The 20,876-nt window shown below is 38.9% G+C and overlaps 1 protein-coding gene across 2 annotated transcripts; it reads left to right on the top strand.

Annotated features, from left to right (window-relative positions):
- Positions 1 to 4,446: 4,446 nt before the first annotated feature.
- On the top strand, positions 4,447 to 20,859 carry LOC108089450. 2 transcript variants are annotated; one of them, XM_017187689.2, is made up of 5 exons: positions 4,447 to 4,637; positions 5,322 to 5,474; positions 18,744 to 18,883; positions 18,975 to 19,394; positions 19,980 to 20,859. In XM_017187689.2, the coding sequence occupies exons 3-5, from the start codon at positions 18,861 to 18,863 to the stop codon at positions 20,497 to 20,499; spliced, it is 963 nt and encodes a 320-aa protein (XP_017043178.1). In that variant the 5' UTR covers positions 4,447 to 4,637; positions 5,322 to 5,474; positions 18,744 to 18,860; the 3' UTR covers positions 20,500 to 20,859. The 2 variants fall into 2 exon arrangements, with proteins under 2 accessions (XP_017043178.1, XP_017043179.1); XM_017187690.2 differs by having other exon boundaries at positions 4,447 to 5,474.
- The last annotated feature ends 17 nt before the right edge of the window (positions 20,860 to 20,876 follow it).

Genomic DNA, 20,876 nt, shown 5'->3' with positions numbered 1-20,876 from the left:
GGATCAGAAGCAAAACATAATAAAGCATGTTAAAATTCCAGTAAGCAAGTTCCAAGGCGCTCTGTGCAAATATAAAAGAGTTAAGGTAAAGGTTATCATTTTCATAGCATCTAAGTGGCGATGATTCACATAATCATACTGTTTCATTTATGTAGAGTTTTTAGTATTTAATTATTTTCATTAGTATTGTAGAAAATTAATCATACAGGGTGACAAGAAATAACCCGGACAAATTTGGAAGTTTCCAAAATGCTCAAATTCTTAAAATGCTCCCTTAATAATTTTCCAACTATAACCAAATTTTAAATTTTGAAAAATTAAAAATTTAAATTCCTCAAAAAAAATGTATTGGGTTGTATAGGGGTTAAATGTGCACAGAAGCACCACAAAAATTCCCAAAATATGTATTGTGTAAATCCACTGGATTTGGCCCTTACCGCTAAACAAAATTGTCCTTACTTTGGTAAAAATTATGGTAAAATTCAGAAACCCACCCCCGAAATCGGTCCGAAATCGTCTATCCCTACACCTTCGTCTGCTAAAAAAAAGTAGGTTTTCCACTCAAATAAAAACCTACTTCTCACTTTCCCGCTGGGTTTGCCCCAGCATACATAGCCCCAGAAATCCATTGTAAAGTGTTGGATGGATTCGGTTGCAATGGCTTAAAAACTTTCCACGCATCTTTTGGCGTGCACTGTATATTTATTTTTAGACATGAGCACGACTTCAAACGGAAAGACAGTAAGCTGGAGTTTCGAGCTTTATCTCGACTCTCAACTTGATGTAGGGATGCTTTTTGAAAAACCACTATTTGCCATTCCCAGGAAGGGTTGTCGAAATAGGGGAATTTTTGGTAATATTGTAAAAAAATGTTCTTTAACTTTTAATCACCAAACGAAAATTAACACACAACTAGTTCGCCGGGTTTATTAGTAGGTATATTTATAAATAATGAAGTGTGAGCAGGGCTTAAGTTCACTGCCGAAACTGAACAAGTTTCCGGGATATTTCTTGTCACCTTGTAAGTGGTCGCCATATAGTAAATTACTTGTAATTAGTTTATTTAGATTATTCGTTTATTTCGAGTTAAACACGAATGGGAGCACGACAGGTGTGATCCTAACAACTTCTGATTGACCACTATCACTGGCAGTGCGAAATTTAAAAAAAACAAGAAAGGAACCTAGCTTCGGCATGCCGAAGCTTATATACCCTTGCATTCATTAAATATGTCGAACAAAATACACAAAGGCTAAACAACATTGAAGCTAAGACGATTTTTCTATTCATTTTCCACATTTTCGAGCTATATGATATAGTTGTCCGATTTTTAACAAATTTAATTCGTAATTTAAGAGTCGTTAGAAAACATTATTATCCAAAAATCATGCTTATCTGATGAAAAAGAACGATGTTATAATTTTATTTCCGTTATTTCTATATAGATTTTTCTATCTTTCCTATGACAGCTATAAGATATAGTTGTCCGATTTTTATGAAACTTTTTTCTCAATATAAGAGTTGTTTAAAAACTTCATATTGAAAAAATCATTCTCGTGGGATAAAAAACAACGATGTTATAAATTTATTTCCATTAATTCTATATATATTTTTTGATCTCTCCTATGGCAGCTATATGATAGAGTTGTCCGATTTTGATAAAATTTAAATCGAAATTCAATAGTAGTTAGAAAATGCCATATGGAAGATATAAAGTCAATCTGATAAAAAACAACGGCGTAAGATTTTTTTATTTCATTCTCTTGTATTGGAGCTATCCGATATAGTCGGCCGATCCGGCACGATCCGACTTATATACTGCGTGCAATAGCTACACAACTTTTGGGAAAGTTTCAGCAAGATAGCTTTAAAACTGAGAGACTAGTTTACATAGAAACAGACAGACGGACAGACGGACCGACGGACCGACGGACAGACGTACATACATATTTCGATTCAGATGGTGATGCTGATCAAGAATATATATACTTTATGGGGTCTAAGGTGTCTCCTTCACTGCGTTGCAAACTTCTGACTGAAATTATAATACCCTTTTGCTTTGCAAGGGTATAATGAAAATGAAATTCATTCAATTGGAATGTACTTTTGTATGGATTACGTCAAACGTACGAGTTTTGTTTGGAGAGAATTTGTATAAGCCAAAGATGATTTCGCAGATGCCGCACAGTCCGCCCAATGCACGTGGGCGGATTCAACTACAGTAGAATTCGCTTATAGCGACTTTGAAGGGACCGACGAGTTTTCGTCGTTATACCCGGAAGACGCAATAAGCAAAAGGATATAAGGGTATAAGTCTGTCTGGGGAGCAATCAAGCCATCGAGTTTTCGTCGCAATACCCGGACGGACACTATAAGCGGAGTAGTTATAACAGGATTCTACTGTATAATATTTTGAACCCGAAACGGGTTTTTTGGGGAAAAGTGAACCAAGCCTGGGATCTGCGGTCTGGCCCCTTTTTTCTCTTCTCCTAATCAAAGTAAGAATATAAGTTTGTGGATTTGTTAATATCATACGTTCTGCTCGAGATAACAACCGAAAAAAAGCATTCAGTCTCGTTCTCTCTCTGAGCAGGAGACTTTGTTTTTGTGAGCGATACGAGTGACGCTTGCGCAGTGAGACTTATTAAAAGATCGATTGACTGAAAAAGTCAACGAAAAAAGTCTTTTCAATAATTTGTGTTCGTTTCGTTGCACAGTGGTACGTTGTGTACTATTTTAGCATTAAATTTTTACGAAAAAATTAGCTGTTTTCTTTTAAATTAATTTATTTTGAGTTTAGCTTAACAATTAACAAGGAATTTAGGTTTTTGGCATTTACAGAGATCCGTCGTTCGCTTAATAACTTAACTTAATATCAATAGCCAGTCAGCTTTTACACACACTCAAATGTCCCAAAAACGCGCGTTTTTGCATATTTCACAGCCTTATAATCACATATTGGGAAAATATTTTTTCACCGTTATAAGCGTTCATGCAAGTTCAATATCTATTATTTAAAATCACAATGCTTTAAAAAATTTTTCTCCCAGCTCTATACTCTGGGCGACTACGTATGGAACTTGTAACGCGAGGATACCTCTCAAAAACTCAAAAAAATCAGGAAAAAAAAATCACTTTTAAAAAAATAATAGTTTATTGAAAGTAAACAAAAAAAATAATATTTTGTGTTAATTATTTTCATAATAATAATTTCATAAAATTTACCATGAAAAAAGAAATCGTATCACTTAAAAGGTGGCATAGATATTTTTGTGCATAATTTATGCACCTTAACCGAAAACAATCAAAAAAGTAACTTAAACAAAGATTTTGTTAAATTTTGTCGCACAGTGTTATCGATGCCACTCACATTAATGACATGATGCAAATTAAGCCCCAACTTATGCCCCAACTTATGCCCCAACTTATGCCCCACTGCCTGACCCCTAATGCTCTAGCCAACAGTCAACAGCCAACAGGCAAAAGCATTGCACAGTCACGTGCGGCAGCTGGCCAAAAGTGGTGCCTGTCAGGCAATGAGGCCTAATGTAGTAAGCCTCCGATGCGATGCACCTCACCTCCAACCCCAGGAACGTCGACCTCCCACTGCACTGAAAAAAATATAATTAATATGCCTACCATTAGCCGGCTGTAATTAAAACGAATGTCAAATGTAAATTTTTCAACCAAATTTAAAAAACTTTAAAAATTTGTTAATCTTACAATCCTATACGAATATACAAATCCTTCCGTTTTTTTTATAATTTCCTTAAAATTTAAACTACTCATATTTTTACATTAAATACAGAATTATATATTGGTTACATTTCAGGAAATATATTTTTAAATGTGTCTGAGATAAAATATGATTATCAAGAAAACGAACGCAATCAAAATATTTTGTTGTTTTCACCGTGCTAATTAATACTACTAATTTTTCTGAGAAATTAATGAACTGTGTGGGTAGCTTGTATTTATATTATGAATATTAACTCACTAGTTATATATAAGAAAATTCTGAATTCATATACAAGATGTTTGTTTATTTTATAACGAGAACATAAAATGAAAACCCATTAATATAAACTTTGCTTTAAAAAATGTTCCATTTTTTTTTATTTTTCTACCCAAGCTTTAATTAAAACGAACATTGTATGAAAACATTATTTTTTTCTGTGTGCGAATGGAGTGCACGTGTTGCAGAAGTTTCGGTTAACGGTTATTAAATTCAGTTTTTGCAGTTTGACAAGAAAATGCCGTCGCCAAAAGTGCAAAGTGCAGATGGCGGAGACCGGCAGAGCCGCAAAAACCGGAGAGTACAAAAGTTGGGAAAGAGCCCGAACATGCCAGAGAGAGACTCCTGGCCATTTGGCCAAGAGCGAAACCGGTTCGAGCCGCGTTTTAGACCAGTTTAGACCACTCACAGGTGCTGGAACGTTGTCGCAACTCCCGAGCGATCAGTTTAAGCCAAGATCGCGACGCGTTCGCTTGGATTTCTCTCCCCCGAGTTGCGGTGCATTTTCAATCGCCGAGATTGACAAACAATACAATACAAAAGCAAAACAAAGTTGTACTCCAGCAACAACAACAAATAAACAAAAAACGCGCAGTAAATTCAACTATTTTTAGCGGATTACGTGAGTGTCATTTGAATTTTTTCGGCGTGAAGTAAACGCCCGACTTGAAAAAAAAAAAAAAAGAACAAACAGAGTGCTGGCCAAATTTGCTCACCATCTGTATCTGTGTCTAAGCCAGAGTTTTGCGTGTGTGTGTGTGTGTGTGTGTGTGTTGGCCAGCTCCAAAACCTGCTGCTATTATTAGCCTTAGCCAAGATTATGGGCGATTTCATTATGGCGCTGCAATTTGCTGTTCCGCCGCAAAAAAAAAAATACAAAAAAAAAACTAACTTTAGGCCGAGAAGATTTGAGCTAAGTTAGACGAGTTCCGAAGTCCGTTGGCCGTTGGCCGTTGGCCATTGTGTTTGGGCCGCTTTGAACCGATTGAAACCAAGTTGGGAGAAGCTGCAACGCCTTTCATTCATTCATTCAGCGATTCATGGCAGCGATTATATGTGTATGATATAATCGCTGCCATGAATCGCGCTCTATTCCAAGTATTTACGTGTTGGCTGGCATTTTGGCCAGAACCAGTAAAGGTTTTTGGCCCACACACACACACTAACAGAGTACAGAGTGTGCTTACACCAACGCATTTGCATAACTCCGAAGGGGACGACGTCATCGCCTTTATTTATATTAATATTTATCCACATATCTTGCCCTGTTTGTTTTTTTTGGCTTTCGGGTTTTTCGGCACTGCAGTGCCAAGTGAAGTGTAATGAAATGTGTACAGCAGCCAGAAACTAACAACCTGTCGCAGTGGCTGGCAAAAAGCGTTAACAATAAATAAGCGAAACAATACAATACTCTAGCAGCAACGCCACCAGTTCAACTGTATAACAATGAGGAGAGAAGGTAAGCCAGTTTTTCGTATTTTTATTTATTTTGTAGCCCACAGCCGTGCCGTGGAATAAATTCCCATATATATATGGTAGAGGAAGTTGTGTGGATGCACAGACGAGTGTACAGTGCTAGAAACCCAAGGACACAAGTCTTTAATCAATGGTAGATGCGTTAGATTTTTTATAGAATATTCAAACATAGTTTCGATTCAAATAAATACTTTTTACCTAACAAAACAATTATTGTTTTATGGTAAAAAATATTCAAATAGTTTTTAATCAGATTTTAAAGTTCAAAAATGTTTTTTTTATTCATGAGTAAATATTATTATTTTTAAATATCTTCTTTCTCACTGTGAAACTTGTTTATTTGCCATCAATTTGCTCTTTTGGCTCAGTGGAATTGCATTTTGAGCACCTTAAGGTTGTCTTCCACCTTCGGTTTCGATTTCCGCAATCGCTGAACTGATTGCGGGGGCGGTGAATTCTTCGATTACGCACCGGTTGACCCTGAAAGTGTCAGCCAAACGGCGGCTAAAGACTGGCCTTATATGAGCATGATTCGATCTTTTGTTGGCTAAACACAGTTTGTTCGCCTTTCGATGGCCGAAGTGCTTATGTCATTTGTCAACAGAGCAACTTACCAACTGAGCAACAACAGAGGAAACCCGGTAAGGAAACCCAGTCTCCTAAAAATTCGAGTGAAAAAAGGCACTTTGGTCATTTGGCAGACACAAACTGCAATCTGCGGAATTGGCTTTGGGCGATGGACCCGTACAAATGCCAATACCAAATGGATCAATGAGTGAAATTTAATGGCTTTATGTGCATTTAATTTATTGCTTTCTCTTTTGCCCGAAATGACAATCGTGATGGCAGCAACGGCTGCCGTGGAAATTTCTTGACATAAGCCCTTACCTAACGATATTATCATATCTCTCGGAGCGTCAGCACAATGAAAAGCGTTTTCAAATGGCTCTGGCTTATCTGCTGTATATCTGCAGCTCCCATAGTTTTCCATTTTTCCCCATGCAACCAGCCCACTGTGCATAACAGAACTTGCTTTTGGTTTTTGCTTAGTTTTCGGTTTGGTTTGGTTTTTGGTTTGGTTTGGTTTGGCTGGGTTATTTTTCTTCTGTATTATTTTTTCGTGTCTTCGCCGCTGGCGATGTTTATGCTTAAAAGCCAGCCATGCTTAGCACGCTCGGCATCCAATAAAAGTTGCACGGACAGCGGCAGCAGCATCTGGAAATTCAAAACCAACGCCAGCGGCCAAGTGTTTCTAGTTTTCCCTCTGTCTCTTTATTTTTTTTTTGTTATTTTTTGATGACAATGTTTTGATAATAATGATAATTTTGTGTGTCTTTTATTGTGCCGGGTCTTGTGTTTTGGGGTCAACATGGAGTTGTGCTCGTGATTGCGCCGAATTCGGTAACAATTAGAGTTAGCAATGATAAGTTTTTTTTTTTTCTTTTTTTTTTTTGCACCAAGCGAGTGCTCATGGTCATCGGCGTAATTCGCGGGATGCAGCGAAAGTTACGTAATGTGGGTATCTTTTTTTGCTGTTGCTGTTGCGGTTTTACAGCATACAGGTTTTAAGCGGCCAATTTGCAGCTGCACACGGTGCGTATACGTGTTAACCGAAAACAGCGAATCATTGGCTTTGAGCCAACGAAACTCCCGTATGCAAATGCTCGACGATCATCAATAAAACAGCAGAAAAAAACACAAATCAATCAGTGCTAATCACCCTGGGCAAGTCGGTTGGTTATATAAAGCCAAGTTAGTATCCGCAAATAGACAATCCGCAGACTCCCAGCTTTCGCAATCTTCCCATCTTGAGTTTGCGTGTGAATCTGACAGCCAACAAAAGCCCAAAACCAAAACCAACTATTATGCAGGTACATATAATACTACATATATAGTATGAATTAGTGAGACAGCTGCAACTTTCATTTGACATTTGAGAGCGTATGCAATTGAAATCTGCAAAAACCGACAGATGACAATGATGTCATCACGTGTAATTAATGCCTCGTGTCGCTTGCACACTCATTGCGTGCAAATTATACTGGAAAATGTATCTGAAATTCCGCGGTTGCACTCGGGCTATATAAATCAGCGATCGACTCGCAGATCGATGCTAAGTTGAATGCTTATTGAATCAGTGATGGCAACCGGTTTTGGCACCGATTTCTGATCGCTGATTGCTGAATGTGCAGGCCACCGATCTCAGCCAAGTTGAATTCCTTAGGATGTTTTTTTTGGGGTATCGTTCGACACAAAATTATGGGTTTCGTTTGATTCTCAACACCGATTTGAAACGCCATTACTGGCATTTTATTACATGTACTTATAGCTGAATAAATTCGGGAATAAATAAAAATAAAAGTTACTCACGATTTCACTTTGTTTAACCTTATTTATTTGCGTCCATAAAAACCGATATAAAAGGGATCTAAAATGTATCTTCTGTTTATTAAAATTATTAGCTTTAATATAAAAGAATATGAAATTGTAGTTTACACAATTCAAAGGAATAATTTTAAAAACAACTATATCTGGTTTTATTTTATTAAAAGCCATTTCATCTTTAAATGAAAACTTGATCTGAAAATTATCTTTTTTAATCAAACTTATTAGGACTATATCTATAACTAAATCTGGTTTCATTTTATTAAATGCTATTTCATTTTTAAATGAAAACTTGATCTGAAAATTATTATCTTTTTTAATTAAGCTTATTAGGACACCTTTTATTGGTATACAAGAGATAAATTGCCGCATTTAAAAAGACATTAAAAACTTCTAAGCATTCTTAACAAATTTGGCAGTTTTTATAACCAAATTTGATGTTTTTGGCAAAGTCAAGATCTACTTCCTTAAATCTAAACCTTCCCACTTTATAAGTTTAATGACGAACACATAAACTATTGGGTAGCAAGCAGTCAAGGAAAATCAGTTTGTTACAGCTTCCTCAAGTAAGAAAAACAAATATAAATCCTATAAATAGGTTGGCATGGGAAACAATTAAAGTGGACCGGCAATAAACAATGCTCAATGTTCGTTCACAAGCTCTTCACCGCTCAATCCATAATTCAGTGCCCCCGAATCGGAGGCAAAAGTCCAGAGCCATGGCAACGTCCTCAGTTTCAACATCTAATTGAGTGAACAAGCAGTTGATGTTGATGAAATGTGCCCAAAACAGAGAAGCAATCAATTCACAAAAAAACAAAACTTGTTGAAAACACAGTTTTTTGGCTTCTCGAGTGATTTAAGCCTTAACAATGCCAGAAAGCCAGTCGAAATTCTGTGAGCCACACTTGACATTAAAGCGTTTTCTCAGGGGCCAAATCCACGCCCCCGCAGATCTTCCACGTAGAGCGATAAGTGGCTTCGAAATTATACATGTATTCCGGGCAAAGGCAAATATTATACAACATCAACAGAGCAAATAGCTTTGCCAAATTATAAAAGGCAACACCCCTCTCATAAATCGCTGTCTGACTTTGCCGCCAAAAGACCTTGACGAACACGAAAAAAAAACACAAAACTGAATGAAAAAAAAATTTATATACAAATAAAAAAAAAAACTCTCAAGATTGTGTTTGATATTTAGCGGACAATCGCTAGGTTCAACATATATATTTAGTTTATTTTTTTATGGACATCTACACCAAAATCGCGTCATCGACGATCATATATCACGATGATTACTGGTATATGTCATGCAAACATTAAACGATAATTAACTTGAGCTCAGCTTTTTAGGGAAGCCGAAAGATGGAGTTCCTGAAAGGAGAAAAACTGGTATTGGAATTTCCGTGGTGAAACAATGAATTGCAAAAAAGCCAGCTTGCCACTTAACGAGTTGCAATATTAATTAATCTCTATCCGTGTCCCGGTCGCATTAGAATACTCGTATCAGCCACCAACTGGGCATTCTCGACATCGCCGATCCGATCCGATCCAATCCATACCGATCCGATCCATTCAGATCCGATCCGAGCAGCTGCAGGCCAGCGTGGGAAACCGATGGCGGGAAAACTGGCCAAAAGGTGGTCACAAGAGGTCCGGGAAGTTGCGAGGTGGATGTGGATGTGGTTGTAAGCGTGGATATAGAGCCACGATCTGGTCTTCGGGGCCTTCGAGCTTGCATACGCTTTTGTATTTATTGGCTTTTTATTATTTGATATTTAAGGTCCACTTTTATTTGTTTCCACTTTTTGCCTGGTCAAGTGTACAGACTTTATTGTTTAACCTGACAATTGTGCAATCGAAATATGTTAATGAATGTTGTAAAGAGGGGTGTCTCTATATTAAGACTTAATAAAATAATATTCGGTTATAAAATCCTCCAGTTAAACAACATATTTTAATATTTTTATTAATAATTGTTGCACATTTTAAAATAATTTTTTCTTAGATACAAGATTGATTTTTTTAAACTCCATCTGTTTATATCATTATTTATTAATCTAAAGCTCGTTAAATTTTATAACGTATTTTTTATTATTAATTAACGATGACTCCATCAGCTATGTATTTACGTATATTTCCTATCATTAAAAAAGCATCTAAAGGAAGTTAATTATTTGGCTTAAAGTTCGCTAACCAGTTTCTAAAGCCAGACCAAAGATTTCATTATGACTGCAACTGGCCAAGTCATTTTATATTTCAATCCAAACTTAGCGAATTTCTGCAGGAAACCAAGCAAAGACAAACAAGCTGGCACCAAAAATAAGCTCTTTTATAAGTGTAATTATCTATATTTAATATTAAATAAAAGTTTGCAGTATTTTAAAAGGCTATTATCATATTAATTGAACATCAAATTTATTCATGAAAAATAAAATCAAATCCGATTAGCCCATTGGTATTAAAAAGGGCTTGAATTACAAAAAAATTTCCCTGTAAAAACCTTTTGTGACAAATACCGCCTTAGGTAATGCCGACTGTATTTGCATTCCGCCTCTCGTTTGTAATTCGATCTCTATGAAAGTCTGTAGATCAATAGATTACGGCAGCGAACGACGACTTTATGGGTCGTAAAAGTGGCCCACAATGGAGTGTGTTTGTCTGTATGTCTGGTTGTCTGGCTTTGATGGCTCGCCGTGGCACTTGTGCAGTTATTTGAACTATTAATGAAACCGAATTATGTGCACAGACCGCAGTCGAGAAAGAAAAGCGCCGCACGGTGGCAAAAACAAAAGTTATAACGGTGCGGCGGTGGCAGTGGCATGCAGCTAAAACGAACAGATACAGATACATTTACGTTTTTGGTTTCCCTACTGCCTTGGCTGACTGCCCATAAATAAGCCGAACAGGTTTACCAACAGGCAGCCCCCGACTAACCACCAAAACAACAGAACGCCAAGCCACCAAGCCACCAAAACCACCAAACGAACCACCTTACCCCAAAAAAAAAAACGAAAAAAAAAATAAGAGCCGCCAAGAATATTTATTATGCGCATTGTTTTGGGTGCCATTTAGACCGTGCGCCACAGATACGAATCGGAATAAGAATCGCAGTTAGAACCTAACTGAACAGTATAACCCAACTGAATAAGTGGAAACACCTGACGATCTCTATCTTCTGAATTGGTTCTGCTCGGAGAACTGGCTAATGCACCACAAAGTCACAAAGTCAGTCGTATAATACGGTCACAAATCTCTGGCCGTCTGTCTAACCAGATCATTGTGTCGCGCATTGCAAGACACCCCTGTCTGCACTCCAAAGTGAAAAGCCAAAGTGAAAATCAATTTACTTATGCTCCCCACACGACGACACAGCTATCCATTGGAGTGCAATTATGCCGGAAGGCGACACCATTAACCATTAACCCAGAAGGGAGCCAGCAGGCGCCCACATAACCATATTGCAAAAGTGTGCTAATGAAGTGCGAATGGCACAGAGTGGAGTGCCCTGCACATATAATATCGTATCGAAATGGTGATGAAGTACAGGAATGGCTGTAAAAATGTATTAGATATCATTGCTGAAAGTTTTTAATTTTATATACATACTTACAATTCAGAGATTAAATTTACAATAAAATAAAAGGAATTCATAACTACATTTAAAAGTTGACGAAGTTCTCTGAGGAGAATAGTATTTGGTTTTAACTAATTTTGTAACTTTGGGTTTTCCTACACCAACATAAATTGACTTGTAAGTAGATAACCATCATTTATTATAAATGGTAAAAAAAAAAAAAAATTAATTCTTGAACTCCACCCGGGAGCATAGAGCCTCTCCAATTTTTTTTTTAAGAGGATTCATTAATCTTTATTGGTATGCTACTCTAATTTACATTATTGAAGCCTGTAGTATATCTGGCTTTAACAAACAAAGATCCAATTCACATTACATCATAAAGATGTTAACGATTTATTATATAAAGAAAAAAGTAGGGATTACAGAACCAATATTTTTATGGCAATCATTCCGTCTTTTACTTTATGTAATTTAAATAAGATTCATACTTTTCTCAAAAGAAACCAATAGAATAGCATTCTCCCAACTGATTATCTTGATCTTTTGGGTAGAATAAAAACACTAAATGTTAAGTTTGAAAAGCGTTTCCGTAATTCTTCCAGTCATCCCGAGCTTTTGTGTTTCCAAGCACCCCAGCTGATGTTCTAAGCCCTTGAATCCGACTGCCTGTGAAGATGGGAGCCCAAAGACAATCGCAACCATAGAGATTACGCCTCGACAACTGTTGCGTTTGATGTGAAAAACTGGATATATAGAGCCATATGTGTGTGGGTCATCCGGAGAAGGAGAAAAAAGGGCGTAAGACGGGGTCAGGTTGATTGAAATTGATGTGGCGAACGTGACGCAGTCAAAAAAAAATAAATAAAAGGGACCTGCCCCCAGACACCTCGTCTTGGCCCACTTCATCTTACTTGGCCAACGAACAGCAGATGGCCAACGGCTTCATTTGCTTCTGCCAGTTGCCACAATTGCAGAAAACCAAGGCGGAGTTTGAAATAAAAACACCACCGCCAAAATCGTTGTAAACAATTTTTGTTGTTTAAAGTGAGCTTGCAAAATCAAAAAAAAATCAGAGAGAATCAAGGGGAAAAAATTGAAAGCAAAGTGGTGGGGCAAATAGGGGAGGCAGTGGCCTTAGCTTAGGCCGCTAAGTCAACTTTCTCCGCACGAGTGTTGAGATTTAATATTGTTTGCCCACACAATCCAACAATCCAACAAAAAAACAACACAAACAACAACAAAAGCGGCAATTGTATAGTAACCTTCTTTTTGGAGTCCGTTTCTGTTCGATTCTTTTTGGGACCGGACGAACCGCCATTGATTTTAATGGCTTACTTGACGCAGCGCAACATCAAACGCCGCAGCAAATGGCTAAAAAATTAATAAAAGAAATATGGCATCTTTATCGCACTTTCATCGCCCAATGCCGGCACTTGGCCATAATTAATTTCGTTCCCTTGCCTTTTGGCCAAAAAGCCAAAAGACCGACGACGTGAGCGAGCAGCATTTACGGCTAGAAAGTTTTGGTTTTTTAGGGGGCTTTCGCATGGGTTTTTTGGCCAACTGCACGGCCATTGTCGTTGTCAAAATGTTTTGCCAACTGACCGCCCATTTGAATTTTCGGGCCCAACTTGTTGGATGGATTACCATGGGGCACTTTGAAATTGCTTCGGCGGAATTAAGCGGCCGCCTGTTTTACAACATGTCCGTTAAAAGTTTACCCCTTTTGATAGTTTGGCCAAGTTTTGGGAACAGAACTTTCTTAGCCACGTGAATAATATATGCCATGCTTACAAATTTATAACATATCTACTATATATATAGTAGAGTATTCAAGGAGTGAAGGATTTTTTGCCCATGGTAACAAACAGCTGAATAATTTTAAACGCTGCTCATTTTTCAAGTCTGCGCGCCCTTTTCAAAATGCTTCTCGCTCCGCGGCGGCCTCTTTCTACGTCTGTGTGTTGCGGCTTTAATAGCCTGCAGGGTTAAAAATTTAATGGAAAAACGTTTTAATAAATCAGTTAAGTGGTCTTGCCGCTTTTTTTGCGGCTAATTACACGCATTAGTGTTGGCCAGTCCCAGATCCCCGGCTCTTTGGCGTGTTAACAGCCGCAACCGTGTCTCCAGCTTCCAGCCTCCAACTCTAAGCTCCATCTCCGTCTCCATTTGTGGTCACATATACACATACACATGTATATAGATATAGGTATATATATTCAGCTTCTAGAGTCTAGACCCTCGTCGCAATCTCGGCCATGCAGCGCGTAATTTAGCAATTAAAAGCGATTAACGCGCGGCAGACATGGCTACTTAGTGTCTAAGATCGGAGACGAGACCACGCACTAAATACACAGGTACAGTGCTTACTCGGTATAGTGAACTAGTTAAAAAAGATTGTTCTAATTCGATAGCGGGTAGGAGGAAAAAAAGTACAAACTACTTAATGAGTAAGAATTTAGTTTGAATATAATTTTCTAGAAGAAAAAGGAAGTTTTATAATTGAAACATTTCAAGAAATAAACTTCAGATATAACAAACTGATAATAACTCACATTTGGACCTTATATTCAGGTGTTAATTTTATAGAGGTATCACTGCACATTCATATATCCAAGACGACCACATCCAGTTTTCTTCACAGCCAGTTTGAAGAGCGGAGCAAATCAGCATTAAGTGTTCGGCTCTTTATACAATGCAATCAAATTTTATGCTGATTATCGAAAACATGCATTTGAAGTTAATGGCTCTAGGCAATTAAGCAAGGGTGTTTTCTTCGAGTGCATTTGATTGCATTGATCCCATTTGAATACCTGTGGGGTATCTTAAGCTGCATATTTAACATTCATTGTTTTGAAAGGCAGGAGATATTTTTTCAATCAGATATTATACTTTTACTTCTAGTACTAAGGAATTTAATTATTAAATGTAAGTTCCTATAACAACTACTAATAATTCAAAAATCCAATGAACTACTTGCAATATTTCAACCGATAATACGAGTACATTAGAATATGCTTTGATAATAATAATAAACATTTATTCAATGTAATGGTTCGAACTCCAGTCTGTTATTATTTCTTATTCTATGTTTGTTCTTGACTCAGAAACTAAGCCAAAAACAATTGCTGATTTATGGATATTGAAAGATCACCGGAATCGAATGATAATTGCACAATGCATATCACAAGAAACTCAAATTTCGCAGAATGACAAGCTAAAGTGTGTTATTATTTATTCTACCGACTTTTTTCTAGGGGCATTGTGGGGATATTTATGGGATTGCAGATTGGAGAATTGCCAGCAATTTTTGGCCAGGTAATGGATCGTGTATCCCCGCCCAACTTTGTATCCTCGATCTGCGATCTTCCCCAGTTTTTTTTTCCATTTTTTGTTTTTGTGAAAGGCACCCGACTGCGGTTGAGTGTTACAGATTTATTTTTTGTCGATCGCAGGCTGCTGCTGGCCTGCAGTTCTAGTGAATGCCTTGCCCCAGTTTCCCGGGCACAAGTACAACTGCACTCGTCGGTGGGGGGAAAACTTTCTAAACCGCGCCCCGAAAATACGAAAATTCCGTCTCTCTGGCCATGAAATTTGCATGCTGACCACAGACTTTGGTCCAATAGCAAGTTCAAGTCGTTCGTTCAACCTTTATGACACTTGACCACAACAACTGAATGGAATGGAATGGAGTGCATTTCTGTGGTCACTCGCTTGGCGCCTCGCTTTGTTTCTCTTTTTTTTGGGTTTTTTGGTTTTTCTTTCTGGGCGTTGGTGTTATACAAATTGCCGCAAATTAACTTCTCGTTTTCGCTGGCAACGACTTCCGCTCTTAACCCATTGTTGCCTTTACCGCAGCGGAAGCAGCGAAAGTGGTGAAATCCATCGAAGACAATGGCGGAGGCGCCACCTCTTCAGCGGCCGAACGACAAAATGCAAATCTCGTGTAGCCTGGACCATCCAAAATGCTTTACGACCGATGGGGCAAGACATATAGTACACGCCGAGAAATATTTGTTTACAACTCTTCATGAAAAAAAATCAAAAAAAAAAATTGTACTAAAATATAATCATTAAGAGTTAATTTAAGGACAATATCTGGGGTTTTTTTTATGTATTATTAACTTGAAGCTGAAGCTGAATAATAAAAAGGCATGCATAAGTGTAGTTATCTGTAAATATAACAAAAGTTATATGTTGTTAATTATCTTATATTCTACCAGGCATTTTATAGAGTAAGCATAATAATAATTTCTTTTATTAAACTCTTACACGAATCAATTTTATTTAAAAGGCTTAATACTTTATTACATTATTGCTTCTCTTGTGTCACTTTAAATTTTGTTTTGGAAAAAAAATTTATTTATAAAAAAGTTTGTAGCTGAAATTTAAAATTTCATTTCTTAAATTACTTTTTTATAGTTTACAAGGGCTTTGGAGTTACATGCTGATTTTTCAAGTAACTTTGTAAATGCGTTTTTCCAAAGATAACCTTAGTGTAACCAATATGACACTTTTATGGATTTTTTTTTCGGTTAATGTGTAGTACCTGCTTATAAGTATAGTGCACATATTTTTGGTGCTGGGCGGAGATAACGATGCTCTCGAGTGAGTTCTCGAGGCTTTCACGGTTTATTAAGGCTGTTTATGTGGCGTTAAATGTTAAGACCTCGCTGCGCCAAGGTAAATTCGAGAGCAAACACATTTTAATGGCATTCGCATTCCATTTGCCACCGCCGCCGCCGCAAAAGGCAAAAGGCTTTAAGGCAGGCCTAACAAAACAAGCCCCGAAAACCGCATAAACAAATCAATGTGCGGAGTGGCAATCCGACGCATGGGAGTTGCAAGTCGCTTCGGCTTTTTGATGGCCGCCAAGTGATAGAAGTGGTCAGAAATCGGCAAAGGAAGCGGAACGGAATGGAGTGGAGTGGAGTGGAGAGTGGTTCCAAATCCAACCCAGAGCCATTGGGACCACACAAGGGCCAAGACCAGATGAAAGGGTCGCTGCTTTCTGTTTCTGTCTCCCAAACTCCCCGACCTCCAATTCGATTTTTCATTTGACGACGTTCCCGCCCACACCGCAAAATGAATGGTGTGTGTGTGTTTGTGTGTGTGTATTTCTGTGTGTTTTTTGCGTCCCCAGGCGCTGAAATCACCGCATTGAACTTGAAAGTTTGCTCCAAGAGAGGACCCAACCAAACCAAACCAAACCGAACCGAAACGAACCGCAAAGAGACCCCCACACAGATCCACAGATCCAGATCCCAACTGACAATTGTATCGCGATTGACCGCCGGGCAGGGCACAAATGTAAATGCACTCAGAAATTGGCTTCAGCTGAAATAATAAGAAGGCTGACCGCGGGACTTAAAAGCCGAGTTCCTATCTGAGGGGGGGATACAAAAAAAGTAAGCAAAAAAGCTGGAGGAGCCAGACCAACCAGACCAACTGGCTAGATAACGACACCCTTTAATTGGCCTAATCGGGGCAATAACTCAATTTTATCAGCTGCCACGCGTTAATGATATGCTGCAGCCAGAGGAGCTGGCAAATTATAAACACATTTGCCACGCCAGAGATTCGTTAACATTCCTCACCGAAAACACATCTGATAGGCATTTTCCCCTGATTGACACATTCGAGTGTCGTGAAGAAGCTGATTTTCCTCAAATCAATATGTTAATAATGCGCTGCCAAAGCGGCAGGCGAGTTATGGACAGACTTCTCAAACAGGTTCGTTAAAATTCTTCGAAAAAAATAAACGTAAAAGTAAGAAGAACTCTTGCTTTCAAAACGTATTGCCTTTTGATTGACATTTTCGAATGGCATAAATAGATTTGCTAGATTTATCACAGAAAGAATTTAATGATGCACTAAAGAAAACCAAACATTTGTCAGACTGTTTAAAAAAAGAAAGATAAATTTGGGTAATTAGAAATCAAAAACTTTAGCACTTTTAATTTAAATAGAAAAATAATAACACATATGTGTATGCTTTATAATAATTAAATATTTATAATAATTAAAATATGTTTGTTAGAAGTAGTGAATATCAAGGGCTTGAAAAAACCCTAATAGTGTCAATTATAAACCATAAATTCCAATCGTAACCTTAAACTTGATGAGAACACTCCTCTTGGAAATATGTTACCTGTTGATTGACATATTCGACTGTCGTAAAAATGCTGATTTATTCTCCGGCGGGGTGCGTAAACAAATTCATGGGAACATCGAACGGGGATTAAGCTTGCGGCTGGTGGAACCAGTTTGCCCTTAAGCCCGCCGGCTCCTCCGCTCCCTCCGTCAGCTGTCACCTCGGTTGGAGTGACGCACCCAGAACCGAGCACTACGTGACCAAGTGACAAATTGCAGGCGAACGGCGCCGAAGGACGGGCAACTTCAATTTCTCTGCCATGAACTTGAAAGAACGAATTTCTCCAACTTTTTTGAGTGGCTGCGGTGGGTGGGGGGGCTGGGGGAGGGGGAGAATTTAACGAGACGACGGGGAAAGTGCAACGAACTGCAGTTCCAATCATTAAGTTGGGTGTGTCCTTCGGTGGGGAATCATAAATTTATATAAGTTATGCAAGGCGTAAATGAAGTTTACCGAGCTCTTTTCTGATTGCAAAAAAAAGTTAATGGGAAGACTGGATCTCACAACATTATTGCATCCTCTGTCGAGTTGAAGCTTATCGTAAGACTCTTTTGTTTATGTTCCTTTGTCTCCGATTTCAATTAACACCCACGTCTTTCTGGAAATGAAATAAAAACTTAAAAATATATACATATAAGGAAAATGTTTATGTAGATGATGTAGATTTATTAAATGGACTGGTGACAATTGTCACTAGGTTAAAATTGTAATGAAGTGTGAAAGTAAATTTCATTTCAAATATAAACCTACTTTTATAAGCTAGTTCTTATTTTATTAACCATCTCTTTTTCAATACCCACACCTCACCTTGCTTTAAATTTCCATAACTTGAGTTTTCTGTGCCAGATGGTCTCCTTTAGACCGCCTGGTAATAATAATAAATATTTTACTATTGCACTTTTACGAGCCAAGAACACATTGCCATAAAAGTTTTCAATTGTAGAACACAAGCGAACTCGTTTTTTGATCGAATTTGGGTGCAGTCTGTGTATTCACTGTACAAAAAAATAAAACCATACAACTTTCATCGCCCTAATTAAAAGTTCTAAGCTGTCCGATAAAGAGAAGCTGGAAGCTGATTGCCATGAAGCCGAGCTCATCGTGTGTGTTTGCTTTATACCTCCTTGCAGGCACCTCGACGAATTGCTAGACGACGCGTCCATTAGCAGTCAATCAGGCGAGGAGGAGCCTGAGCAGCAGAAGAAGATACAGATACAGCCAGCGGAGGAGAGGAAAGGATACACAGAATGCACGAGAGACAAGTGAAGAAGTGAGTTACGGATGGGAAGGATGGATGGGATGGATGGATGGGGGGCACTTAGCAGCCAATCGGCGGATAACGTTTTGCGATCCAATTACAGGTTGAAAGGCAGCCATTATGTGGCCACGCACGGACGCCTCACCCCGGATCCGCCCTACGTCCACTCGAACCGCGGCTACTCCACCGACGGCGACGAGACCCACTCCCATCGGGCTCCCTCGGAGCGCACCTACTCGGAGTACACGCTGACCCACGAGCGCGTCTCGCCGCAGTACAATCCGTCGCGCAAGAAGCGCTCCACATCCGCCAATGGCCACCATCACCTCCAGAGCAGCTATAGCCACAGTCAGATGGGCCTCTCCAGTTCGCCGGACAACGGAGGTCCCCGCTCGCTCAGCGGTCCGCCGCCCACGCGCCAACCCCCGCGCGCCCCCTCCGCCTTGAGTTACGACCAGGCCGGGGATGCCGGCAGCGACATTTATGTGACCAGTGCCGCCTACAAGGCGCCCTCCGAGATCAGGCAAGTCACGACCAGCCAGGATTTGGCCCACAAACCCATTAATACGAATAACCGGAGGGGTTGTGCCAGTTGTCCCTTCAAACCAAATAAAATATCAGTGCCCCAGATACTTCACTTTTTTTTAGAGATTTTAAAATCAACCAGTAAACAGTAAATGTGTCATATTTTGTATCCACCTTTTCGAAAGTCGTCAGGATTGCTGGGACAGCCCCGCAAGGGCTACTTCGATTTTTTATGCTAAGTAACAGAAGTTTAAAGTTATGTTTTTGTTGAAGTCTTAAAAAGATTGATGAATCGTAAAAAAAAACATTCTTTCAGGCCTTAAAATATTTCAATACCCGCAGTTTTTATGTTTTGCACAAACCATTCTTGTGCGGCGTATTAATAAAATGTCCTCTTGGGCTTTCATAAGAAAATTACTGTTAAATATGATGTTTCACCGTTATATATATGTAACTTTATTGAGGTGGCAAATTTAAGACCATTTTTTTCTTTAACAAAAAGAATAAAAAATATAATGGGGATTTAAAAAATTATCTACTTTACTTTATATTAATGATATTTTTGAATCCTTTTGTTTTGCAGTCGCTACAGCCAGCGTCCTGTTTCCCGAGGAGCCCCGCGGAGTGTTTACTCGGTGGCCAGTACGGCCAAGACCGGACGCAGTGCCCGATCAACGACCAGGAGGGGCGCCAAGATCGAGACGATGTCCGCCCCAAACCCCTTCTGCCCGAATGTGAAGGGAGTCTGTTGCCTGATGCTGCTACTGAACTTGGGCCTGATCCTGGTCACCCTGGGCTTCGTAATCGTGGTGCAATTCTACGAGCCGCTCTACGTGTGGATACTGGGCATCGTGTTCCTGATCTTCGGCTTCCTCACGCTGATCGGCTGCATGATCTACTGTGTGTATGTGTTCAGGGACGCCAAGACGCCGTCCCAGGTGCGAAACGAGGATCTCTACTGGACGCGACACTGGCAGAAGAACATTGGGTACACGCCGCAGGAGATCAACTACAAGGCGGACAAGTACGATGCCTATTCCGATCGCTATTCGGTCAGCAAGTTGAGCGGCAAATACTCGGATCGCGAGAGCCAGCGATATTGATTCTTTGTTATATACGGTTGAGCACAGGGTTTGAATTAAACCCTAGACAGCGATGAATATCCGTAGAAACGTATAAACCACTTATATCTTAACTAATTTTAAGACTATGTACTAGTTCTAAACGGTTATTAACAAGGCCCCTCAACGTACCTGCTGCAAGCTGCTTGCTAGTTTGTATGTTTTAAGAGAAACTGGACGGAAACGAGAGGATACATGAGAGTATTGTAATCTGCCATATTTGCGAAGGTTTACCGCTCGTTCGGCTAATCAACAAGAGAGTTTTACGCTAAAATTATAACTGCAACTGTAACACAAGAAAAATAAACAAGCGAATAATACATAATACAGAAAACAGTAAAACGATTTTTTCATGATGT

This window comes from Drosophila ficusphila, unplaced genomic scaffold (assembly GCF_018152265.1).
Source record: "Drosophila ficusphila isolate 14025-0441.05 unplaced genomic scaffold, ASM1815226v1 contig_286, whole genome shotgun sequence".
Lineage (NCBI taxonomy): Eukaryota > Metazoa > Arthropoda > Insecta > Diptera > Drosophilidae > Drosophila > Drosophila ficusphila.
Note: the sequence above shows the minus strand (reverse complement) of the source record. Positions and strands in the feature narration are given on the sequence as shown.